This window comes from Palaemon carinicauda, chromosome 13 (assembly GCF_036898095.1).
Source record: "Palaemon carinicauda isolate YSFRI2023 chromosome 13, ASM3689809v2, whole genome shotgun sequence".
Taxonomy (NCBI): Eukaryota; Metazoa; Arthropoda; class Malacostraca; order Decapoda; family Palaemonidae; genus Palaemon; species Palaemon carinicauda.
The window spans coordinates 126,094,811-126,107,310 of record NC_090737.1 but is presented as its reverse complement, the minus strand read 5'-3'; the positions used below and the strand labels follow the sequence as shown (position 1 = coordinate 126,107,310).

Here is a 12,500-nt window from a genome sequence, read left to right as displayed (position 1 = left end):
ATAAATATTTTATATAAAGCCTCATCAATGAAGACTGATTTCCCTACCTAAGTCCACAGAAGATATCACCACCGTATCCGGTCTCTCAAGGAATGCTAGCTGCTATGTACCGGCGGCTGCTATGTACCGGCTCCTACGTACCACTTGTTTAGCTTATATGTACCATTGTTGGGCTGCTATGTACTGGCTCTTATGTACCACTACTTTGGCTTGTATGCACCAAACAAGGCTGCTATGTACCAGATACTAGGTAAGGAAATAAGAACACACAAGGAGATAAAACACAAAACCATAAACATATTGAAATTGTATACATTTATTAAAAGTTGTCAAGCAATAGAATTCAGCATGCTACATTGTTGATACATTCTTATTCATCTACATGATCCATCAGTTCGGCACAGCGGTTTAGAAAGTCTGATGTTGATATGAATTTGTTCTCATATTTCATCCAGAGGTCATCAAGGGCAATTTGCTTTTTGACAGCATGCTTCCTTTGGTATCTGTGAATTTTCTTTTATTTAACTAGATTTACAATGATGGGAATTCTACTGGCTTCATCATGGAGAATGCTAATTAAGAAGTACATGTTAATTGAATTGGTTTTTGCTACTCTGTTAATCGCATGGTGCCACCCTTCTACATCGTTGTTAGTCCGAACAGGGCGTTTGTAACAGCCCCAAGAATGTGGAGGATGCATCTCATTCCTGATCCATATTTTATCATAGTAAGTAATGAGGTCTTTTAATCGTTGATCAGGAAGTGGCTGGCTAGTGATATGGCGAAAAGCTGGCTCTATATGTGATGGTGGTAAGTTTGGCAGCGTCATTAACTGCTGAATGAATTGTCTTACAACGAGTTGATTAATATGGGCATTTTGTAAACCTAGTGTTTTTACTCTTCGGTACACTGCTTGGGCCCAGTGAAACCAGCAGCCATGAATGGAAGCCTCGGGAAGGCACACTCGCACTGCCAACCATAGTGCTTTCTCAAAATCCACAACAACCTCACAAACTGTTGTTGGTGTTAACTCAGTGATTTTTCTTAGGACAGCTACGTAGTCCTTTTTCTTTCTTCTTGACATTAGGACAAAGCATCAAGGGAACCTGTTTCAAAATTTCATCCTTCTTTATAAAACTGTGGACACTTAAAAGTTGAACAAAAGGGGTACGAACAAGTTTAAAAGTGCCGTCCACGTACCAAGTTTTAGACTTGGACATGTGTTGCACCTGAATAGACGTTGCAAAAATGAGATACCATTGCCCATTTTCAAATAGATCAGCTTGAAGAAAGTCTTGGGGAACATGATCTCTGCTTAATTCAAATCTGGTATCTTCAGGGTGTTTTGGATGTTGTCCTTCTCTGGCGCGATTGGTGCATCTGACTAGAGTGTTTATATTTGGTAAGGGAACATCTGAATATTCACAGCTTGAGAGTGCTTTCTTTACTATTTCCCCAGATGATGCAAATTGGCATTCCAAAGCTGACTTTTTAACGATAGCTCGTGTTGATGCTTTAAGTTCAGCACCAGGATCCCCTGGATGTGTGTGTTGGTGGTGTCCACTTTTGAAGTTCATTGTTCCTACTTGCTGTGAAATTGTTGCATAGCACTTTTTACCACGGTAGCTGCATATCCATGTTACTGATACAGACAACTCTCGCTTCCTGGTGTACGTAAAACCCAATGAATCAGCAAGGAGAGAGCTGCCTTTTCTTGTTCCACCGGAAACAATTTTGTAGGTCACAGGAGTGTCTGCAAGGATAGTTGTCGGTAGGTAGTAGGTTGGCCAGGGCACCAGCCACCCGTTGAGATACTACCGCTAGAGAGTTATGGGGTCTTTTGACTGGCCAGACAGTACTACATTGGATCCTCCTCTCTGGTTACGGTTCATTTTCCCTTTGCCTACATACACACTGAATAGTCTGGCATATTCTTTACATATTCTCCTCTATCCTCATACACCTGACAACACAGATTACCAAACAATTCTTCATCACCCAAGGGGTTGTCGCACTGTAATTGTTCAGTGCCACTTTCCTCTTGGTAAGGGTAGAAGACTCTTTAGCTATGGTAAGCAGCTCTTCTAGGAGAAGGACACTCCAAAATCAAACCACTGTTCTCTAGTCTTGGGTAGTGCCATAGCCTCTGTACCATGGCCTTTCACTGTCTCGGGTTAGAGTTCTCTTGCTTGAGGGTACACTCGAGCACACTCTCCTATCTTATTTCTCTTCCTTTTGTTTTGTTAAAGTTTTTATAGTTTATATAGGAGATATTTATTGTTGTTACTCTTCTTAGAATATTTTATTTTCCTTTTTTCCTTTCCTCACTGAGCTATTTTCCCTGTTGGAGCCCCAGGGCTTATAGCATACTGCTTTTCCAACTAGGGTTGTAGCTTAGTAAGTAATAATAATAATAATAATAATAATAACACTTCATCAACTAATGAGGCTGCTGTTCAACTGGGAAGGCATCAGAAGGATCATCGGCATCGGCACCTTAAACCACGTGAATGTAAAATGGTGTATTCCAAGTGCTATTTTTCGCAGAATATGTTGACGCATTCAAATGAAAGCGAAGACAACCCCCCCCCCCCCCACACACACACACCCAAGCCAGCTATATGGTCTTATCAACGGGCTTAGGAAAACAAAAAGATAATTAGGAAAAATATAATAGGAAAACAAAAAGATAATTAGGAAAAATATAATAGGAAAACAAAAAGATAATTAGGAAAAATATAATAAGAAAACAAAAAGATAATTATAATTGTGCCTTAAACTTCCATCCAGTCAGGACAGTCTGGGCAACACCACATGAAAACTTGACCAGCTTTCAATCGTCTGTTTATATTCCGGTACTCAGATTGTGATATTTCTGTACCACAAAAGCGGTGGCGCCACTTGTTACATCCGTCACAGATAAGGGCTTCCTGTCTAGGGCGAACACAATCCACATCCTGGGCAAAGGGAAACCGCTGATGCCATGGTGGTATAAAAAGGATAACTGAGAGCGCACGTTCACTAGAGTTAGGACGTAAATGCTGAGCAGATCCACTAGTCTCGAAGGAGCCATGGTGGGGCTTCGAACCTTGTGCCTCTGTCCAGTCTATCTGGCATAGAGTTCAGTAACTGTTCACCTCCAGCCATCAACAAGCTAGCTGAGCTGGGGCTCAGCTACCTTGTTGTTTTTTTTTTCTATGTTTTTAGGTAGTTAGGTAGGTTCAGAGTCCTCCACCGTTCTGGGTATAACTTTGTAATGGTTTATATTAACTTTGTAAAGTTTAATATCACAATTTACATAAGGTACTTGTGTTAATACAATTTTAGGTATATAGCAGCCATGCATGGTACATAGCAGCCGGATACATAGCAGCCATGCATGGTACATAGCAGCCAGGGATGGTACATAGAAGCTGGTGGTACATAACAGCCAACGGTACATAGATGCCTGTTCCCCTCTCAAGTACATAAATGCAATTAATGAGCTTAAATGAATGGATCTTCGTTAGTAATAATCGTTCGTTTATAGCGACGACCAGATGTTGTATATTCGCTCATGAATATCTTATGGATGTTTTCCCCCATTGAGAAGTTGGGTGAACGGGAAACCGGGATTTACCTAAAGCTAAATATGAATAGTTACACACAGATATTAGTTAGCGCATATACAGCACACATATGGATGGTCTCATGCACGCACACAAATATGTGTATATTTATAAATATAAATATTCATATATATATATATATATATATATATATATATATATATATATTATTTATTTATTTATTTATATGTATGTATGTATGCATATATATATATATATACATATTTATTTATTCAATGTGTGTATGGATGCATATATATATATATATATATATATATATATATATATATATATATATATATATATATATATACAGTATATATATATATATGTATGTGTGTATATGTAGATATATCTAATATATATATATATATATATATATATATATATATATATATATGTGTGTGTGTGTGTATATATATATATATAATATATATATATGTGTGTATATATATTTTGATATGTGTATATATATATAAATATATATATATATATATATATATATATATATATATATATATATATGTATGTATGTATGTGTATATCAGCAATTCCATTTACACTTACCCTTGGGAAGGCGCCACCACACACTTCCTCAAATGCAACGACGTTAACATCATTGCATCAGCCTCCAATGGCATGAAACAAGGGTGAACGGAGAAGCGGGGACGAAATAGCGTTGTCAAAGTCCAACTAACGAATAACAGCGCAGCTGGCGATTCTTATAACGCCTAAATGAACGTTCATGTTCAATTCCTGTATCTCTTCTCTATTCTGAAATGTAATTTAGTTTGGAATGAGACCAACGATGTGGTTCGTGAATGCACCAAAGAAGAGGATGGCATTCAATGCGGTTTCGTTTGTGATCTGGCATGATAAGCAATACTACGCCATATGCAACAGCAACCTATAATAATAATAATATCTATATGTATATATATATATATATATATATATATATATATATATATATATATATATATATATATATATATATATATATATATATAATGTTGTGGAGGATTTATTTTTGCTTTATTTTTATTTTTGTTTTTGCCAAATCCTGTGTGAGAGAGAGAGAGAGAGAGAGAGAGAGAGAGAGAGAGAGAGAGAGAGAGAGAGAGAGAGAGAGAGAGATATTGTGTTAGCGAGCGAAAGTAGTTAGTGTAACGATCGTTTGTGGTGAGGAAGACTGTTGGTATAAATGAGATTGTTTGTTTACATTTTTAGTAAGGTTACGACAGTGGTGAATGTTTCGGAGCGAATGCTTTTTTATTTGACTGCAGCATAAGGCAGTTGTGTGAGAGCTGGATTACATTTATATTTTTCTGACCAGCGTGGAAGTGGTTTTTGATTTTCAAAGTAAGTACAGTTTTGTTTATCTTTGCTTGTCGTGATTATGAATGATAGGAACAATTTATTATTTATCTTTGATTATAGTGCGATAGTTCAGTTAGCTAGAAGTGTTCGTAAGTGTTTTTCTTTTTTATTTTGGCAGGCTGCGATTCCTCCTTTGGAGTGACTAAATTTCTAGAAAGTGGATTACTGTTGATGACCTGGCCTGGAACTGATCATATTTAGACTGCTTTTTTTTGGATTAACGATTGTCGATGACCTGGCCTGTTTACTTTGATTGCTGCTATTGATGATGATAATGATGATAAGGATGATGACGATGATGATTACGACCCCGATTAGGGAGGCAGTGGTGGCAACTTGCCATACAGTTTAACCTGTTAATCACAGATTGAGGGTTGTGCCGTGAAAGACAGTTCGGCAGTTTGTGAACGACTGTTGCAAATAATATATATGAGCATACAAATTTTGGTGTTGAACTCGTAATATATGTGTTTTGTGTTTTCATGTTTGGGTTGCGGTTAGTTTTAAGTTTCGTTAGGATTTATTGGATTGCGGAAAGGTTTTTTTGTTAATTATATATTTAGTTTTATTTATCTTATAGTGTTAAGTTTTGATTAGTTTAAAGTGTTAAGTTTTGATTGGTTTAAAGTATTTATTTTGAATGTTGATGGTTTATGATTTATTTTAAGGTTTAAGAATTATAGTTTTAAGGTTATGTTTTGTTTTGTTTTGTCCTTTTGTCCAAGAGTCTGGTTGTAGATTACGTAAGGGGAAAGTTTGTTTTGTGGAGACCATTGTAAGTAAGTAAGATTCAAGGGTGTGGGGGTTGTTTTTGCAACATCCCGCCACATTATTTTGGCGCCCGAACAGGGACTGCTGAGGCGGGACTGATAGCTGGACTCTTGGACGAAGGACTGATAGGATAAGATATTAGATATAAGGTTGATGAAAAATGGAAGAGCAGAACAAGTTACTGAAGGAGGAATTGCGGCTGAGTAAGGAGCGTGAGGAGAGGTTGCTAATAGAGAATGAGAGGTTGAACTGGGAGAATGCGGCGATGCAGAAGGAGCTTAGGGAGTTAAAGGGGACAGTAGAGAGAGTGGAAGAATGTGTTGAGATGAGGATGCGAGAGAATGAAGAACGAATGGAGAAACGAATGGAAGATATGATGGGGCAAGTCATGGGGATGATGAAAACTATAATGGGTGAAGGTGCAGTCGGAGGAGTGTCCTCAGCTTCGGGTAATGGGTTGGTAGTGAAAGAGAAGGTTAAGGTAGGTGATAATGGAAAAGGAAGTGATAGTGATAGTAGTAATAGTGATGGTGATATTGAAGATAAGGGAATTAGGCATAGTAAGGATGAACAGAAAGGGGAGAGGAAAGATGAAAGGAAAGGTAAAAGTGATGTGAAGAAAGAGAAGAAAAAGTATCAGGCTGATAGCAAGGACGATCGTGAATGGGTGAAAGTGGTAAGTAAGAAAAAGGGTAAGAAGGGAATGGTTAAGGATAGGAATTTAAGTGTGGAAGTGGATTCATTATATTCGAATGAGGAAGAAGGTAACAAGGGAGTAGACAGTGATGATAGCAGTGAGAATGAACGTGATGTGTGTAAGACTGTGTTTATGAGAGAGGTACCTCGGTGTGAAAGGTTCAATGAGCATAGCAGTAGGGATGTATATGATTTTTTCAAGGAGTATGAGAGGTATTGTCAGGATAAGTATGGTGATAGTAAAAGAGTTTGGGCTAGGGAGTTAGGAGAATATTTGACTGGGTATTTGTTGACGATGTATGGAGTGATAATGAGTGTAGGGGACGTTGATTATGAAAGTGTGAAAACGAGAATAATTGAGCAGGTAAAACGTATGAAAGGGAGTGTTAAGTATAAGCGTAAGAATGATTTTGATGAGGCAAGGATGAATGCAGGAGAAGCTATATCAATGTACGTATGTAGGTTGGAAACGTTAGCTAGGAAGAAGTATGGGGATGAAGGTATAAATGAGAATAAGGAGTTAATGAGGAAGTTTTTGGCTACTGTACCCGAGAATGTTGCTGAGTTTGTTAATTTGAAACGGAAGGAGAAAATGAGGTGGACGAAAGAAAGATTGACATGGGATGATATTTTAGAGATAGTTGAGGATTACGAGTTGGATAGGTGTATGAAAGAAAGTAAATCTGTGAGTGTAAGAACTGGAATGGAGGAAAGTGTGCCAGAATTTGTTAGTTTTAGAGATGCTGTTATGAGAGGACCGATGAGGGTAGCTGATAGTGTAGTAGATAGGAGTGTTAGGGCGAGTAATGTGGGAATACCTGTAAGGACAAATGAAGGATTTAGGCAGGGTAATTGGCGCAATAGGGATAGGAGTGTTAGTGCGCATCGAGGTATGTCAGATAGTCGTGTCCGTAATGAAAAGTGTTATAGGTGTGGAAAGGAAGGTCATAAGAAGAATGAATGTAGATGGGCATTAGGAGCATGTTTCGGGTGTGGAGAGACAGGGCATCGTATTAGCGACTGTAAGAAAGAGAAAGTGATTAAGTGTTATCGGTGTGGTATGACTGGGCACGTAGCAAGTGGATGTAGGAGTAATCGTATGAATGTGATTTGTGGTAATTGTGGTAAGGATGGTCATTATGCTAGAATGTGCAAGGAGCCGCGGGGTAAGTGTACTGAATGTGGTGCAGATGGGCATATAGCTAGGGTTTGTAGAAAGAAGGGATTAGGCCAGCCAGGATGTTCGGGAAACTAGAGTGTGAGAGGGTTCAGCTGGGTGAGTCCTCCTGTGTGTGTGGAAGGAATAGGATTGTTTGTGAGAATGGGATGAATAATTGGTTGGAAATGAGCAAGTATGAATCTAGTATGCATGAGAAGTTAGGGCTGGAAAATAAACAATTAGTGTTGGTTGAATATAGGAAAAAGAGGCGTTTGAAAGTTTTAAGTGAGGAGAAAGTGCAAGGGAAATTTATAGGTATAGGTAAGAATACGAATAAGTATGACAAGGGTGTAAATGTAAAAGTGAGTGTGGAGGATAAATGTATTAATACAGATGAAACGTGGCTGAGTATGAATGATACCTATAGTGTGTGTGGCTTTTCCTTAGGTGATGTAAAAGAAAGGATGACGAATGCGAGAGTGAGAGATAGGAGAATGATTAGTAGTATGAATGAATCTTTTACTAAAGTTGAGAATGTTTTTGATGAAATGGATGAACTGTTTACAGAAATGAGTGTAATTATAGGGCCAGATGAGAACGAGGTAGATATGATTGTACATGATATATTAGATGATAGGGATTTAGATAGGAATAGTGTTAATGTAGCGAATGATTGTGATAAGGAAGAAGTGAATGAGAGAGTATATGGAGGCCCAGTTACTCGGAGTAGAGGTCCCGTTCCCGACTGCGACTGGGTTATGAAAAAAATAATGTAAGTGTTGTGTGAGAAGGATTTGGCAAAGTAAGGGGGGAGGAATGTGGAGGATTTATTTTTGCTTTATTTTTATATTTTTGTTTTTGCCAAATCCTGTGTGTGAGAGAGAGAGAGAGAGAGAGAGAGAGAGAGAGAGAGAGAGAGAGAGAGAGAGAGAGAGAGAGAGAGATATTGTGTTAGCGAGCGAAAGTAGTTAGTGTAACGATCGTTTGTGGTGAGGAAGACTGTTGGTATAAATGAGATTGTTTGTTTACATTTTTAGTAAGGTTACGACAGTGGTGAATGTTTCGGAGCGAATGCTTTTTTATTTGACTGCAGCATAAGGCAGTTGTGTGAGAGCTGGATTACATTTATATTTTTCTGACCAGCGTGGAAGTGGTTTTTGATTTTCAAAGTAAGTACAGTTTTGTTTATCTTTGCTTGTCGTGATTGTGAATGATAGGAACAATTTATTATTTAACTTTGATTATAGTGCGATAGTTCAGTTAGCTAGAAGTGTTCGTAAGTGTTTTTCTTTTTTATTTTGGCAGGCTGCGATTCCTCCTTTGGAGTGACTAAATTTCTAGAAAGTGGATTACTGTTGATGACCTGGCCTGGAACTGATCATATTTAGACTGCTTTTTTTTGGATTAACGATTGTCGATGACCTGGCCTGTTTACTTTGATTGCTGCTATTGATGATGATAATGATGATAAGGATGATGACGATGATGATTACGACCCCGATTAGGGAGGCAGTGGTGGCAACTTGCCATACAGTTTAACCTGTTAATCACAGATTGAGGGTTGTGCCGTGAAAGACAGTTCGGCAGTTTGTGAACGACTGTGTTGCAAATAATATATATGAGCATACAAATTTTGGTGTTGAACTCGTAATATATGTGTTTTGTGTTTTCATGTTTGGGTTGCGGTTAGTTTTAAGTTTCGTTAGGATTTATTGGATTGCGGAAAGGTTTTTTTGTTAATTATATATTTAGTTTTATTTATCTTATAGTGTTAAGTTTTGATTAGTTTAAAGTGTTAAGTTTTGATTGGTTTAAAGTATTTATTTTGAATGTTGATGGTTTATGATTTATTTTAAGGTTTAAGAATTATAGTTTTAAGGTTATGTTTTGTTTTGTTTTGTCCTTTTGTCCAAGAGTCTGGTTGTAGATTACGTAAGGGGAAAGTTTGTTTTGTGGAGACCATTGTAAGTAAGTAAGATTCAAGGGTGTGGGGGTTGTTTTTGCAACATCCCGCCACAATGTGTGTGTGTGTGTTTATTTATATGTATATATACACATATATATACATATATATGTATTTATATATGTATATATAATATAATATATAATATATATATATATATCTATATCTATATCTATATCTATATCTATATCTATATCTATATCTATATCTATATCTATATCTATATCTATATCTATATCTATATATATATATATATGCATAGATATATATGTATGTAGTGTTAAGAATATCAAATGTTAATTTAATCCCTTTCATAGGATTCCTAGACTTATTACATACAGATTAAATAAAACAAACCAACGAAGAGGGAAAGAAAAGGGTTGTAAAAATTGAACAAAATTCCAAGCTTGTACCAAGAATTTCCTCCTTTTAAGAAAATTAACGCAAAGGGCCTCGGTTAGAATTCTCCAGTCGTCTTTATCTTGAGCCTTCAAATTAATACTTCTCCGTGCATCATCTCCTACTACACGCTTCATAGTCCTCAGCCATGTAGGCCTTGGTCTTCCAACTCTTCTAGTGCCTTGTGGAACCCAGTTGAAAGTTTACCACCAGGCCACCAAGAGAGATAAAGATTGAGTACAACTTTTTCATATATGTTCCAGTTTAATGAATTTATCTCCATCATTATAGTCTTTAGGTGGGTTTGTAAAACTTTGGCTTTTTTGTATGATAATTCATCCCTAACAACCGTGATTTCCATTGACTCATATAATCCACAAATATCCTTTAATATTGGATTTATATTTATCTTTAAGTTTATATGCATTTGTATGGGCGTGGATGTATGCTCTTCAAAGTATAATTTGCAGATATATTTTCTAATTTTAGATCAGATTATGTGTACTTTGATTGAAGGGTAATTGATTTTTTAATTAGGTATTATCGAATATAGTAATGTGGGATTTTAATATTTGCTCAATGCCAGTAGCTTCTAGGTATATAAAATGGTAGAAGCATAAGGTTGACACAAAATAACTTTATATTCTAATAATAATAATAATAATAATAATAATAATAATAATAATAATAATAATAATAGTAATTATGTCGATGTCGGAGATTGAATAATAATAATAATGAGTTTTATAATTTGATTAATGATTTTGTTCCATACAGAAATACTGGGCTATGAATGTAATAGATATAAATTAAAGTTTCAAATTACTAAGACAGTTATTGATTTTCACACCAGGTTGAATAACTTATTGGCTGCGATTCTTAAAGTTGTAGGAGCCCTTTATATGATTTGCCATATTGTATTAATGGTAATACTCCCTCCTGGCTAGTACAGTGGTAACGAGTTCGCCTAGCATCTAAATGGCTGCAGATCGATCCCAGCCCTTGACAGTGAGTTTAAGCTGTTTACTAGGGAGGCCACTGCTGTGGTTGGGCACTACAGTGGGGTGTTCGGCTTGCCAGGCTGACATTCTGGTGAGTATCTCTTCTGATGAGAATGGAACTGAAACCAGACTTCTTTAACCTTTAACCATTAACTAAAAAAAAAAAAAAAAAAAACTATAACAAATTTAAGAGACTCATTACTAAAGTCCCTTGTTTTTAATCTTAGAAGCATTGACGTAAATTCTTAGAATATTCAATAACAGACTCTCTCTCTCTCTCTCTCTCTCTCTCTCTCTCTCTCTCTCTCTCTCTCTCTCTCTCTCTCTCTCTCTCTCTCTCTCTCTCTCTTGTTGACATTACTTTTGTTTTATGGGTGAAATCCGGAAGAGACCTCCATCTCTTCAAGACCATTAACTATGCCACTATTAACCATGGGGGCATTAATTATATGGTCATTCGTTAAGGGATAATTTATCTGTTACTATATATATATATATATATATATATATATATATATATATATATATATTACATATACATATACATATACATATACATATATATATATATATATATATATATATATATATATATATATATATATATATATGTACTATTATCTATATGATCATCAGTATCGGAAATGTTGTTGTAACAGATTGTATTCAATTCGTTATAAGGAAGGAATGGATAGTAATTAAAAACACGGAAAAAATTCCTGAGAGAGAGAGAGAGAGAGAGAGAGAGAGAGAGAGAGAGAGAGAGAGGGGAGCTTGGCGAATTTTCATGGTATTTTTAAAATGGGAATGTATATGGGTGTTGAAAAAATAGAAAATAGAAAATTCAAGCTCTGTTCTTTACCTCTCAGTTTTTATTATGTTTATGCAACCCTCCATGGAGTTAAAATATTAATCCCTGATAAGGGAAAACAAACTCAGAATTTTTAATAATGGCACTATAATTCAATTTATCACAAATGAGTGATTCAGTTTACATTCCTACGTATTTTTTTTTTCCTTTTTCTTTTTTTACCTTAATTCATTTTACAAATACCAAGAATTTACTGCCCATGTACAAATCAACAGGATGAAATTATTTTTTTTTACCATTTAGCTGGTAAGAATGTCAGAGATAAATATTTCTTAGTGCCATTTAAGAGAAATTTGCAGTAAATAATAAAGGGATTTCTTTAAATGAATTTATATTCACCAGGCATTTACGTTAATGACCTTTCGCAAGCTTACGCAAATGGAAAGTTTTAGAAAACCTGCAAAATTAATCTATTCAATAAAACTTTAAGCTATGAGTCACTTAAAGATTTTCATTTTCTTACTTTTCTGATTCTTTTTATTTTCTATCTTTTTTTTTGCGATGAAATTGTCAGTGGAATGGGCATAAGTTAAAAGGAAAATAATTCAAAATTCTTTTTTTTTTTTTATTTCTGGTTCATTGTTATAGTACGACAGACACTATTATGAAATGATTTTGAATATAACAAATTCGGTCAGAGATGATTTAGTTT

General features: G+C 35.8%; 1 protein-coding gene and 1 pseudogene across 1 annotated transcript; one reads left to right on the top strand and one right to left on the bottom strand.

Annotated features, from left to right (window-relative positions):
- Nucleotides 1-232: 232 nt before the first annotated feature.
- On the bottom strand, nt 233-2,985 carry LOC137651791 (uncharacterized; annotated as a pseudogene).
- A 1,726-nt stretch (nt 2,986-4,711) lies between these two features.
- Nucleotides 4,712-7,736, top strand: LOC137652060 (uncharacterized). The gene is made up of 2 exons (XM_068385266.1): nt 4,712-4,970; nt 5,107-7,736. Exon 2 carries the CDS (start codon nt 5,920-5,922, stop codon nt 7,708-7,710), a length of 1,791 nt encoding a protein of 596 aa, XP_068241367.1. The 5' UTR covers nt 4,712-4,970; nt 5,107-5,919; the 3' UTR covers nt 7,711-7,736.
- Nucleotides 7,737-12,500: the final 4,764 nt, after the last annotated feature.

Coding starts and splice junctions, on each gene's coding strand:
- LOC137652060 (XM_068385266.1), top strand. CDS start 5,920: ATGGAAGAGCAGAACAAGTTACTGAAGGAGGAATTGCGGCTGAGTAAG.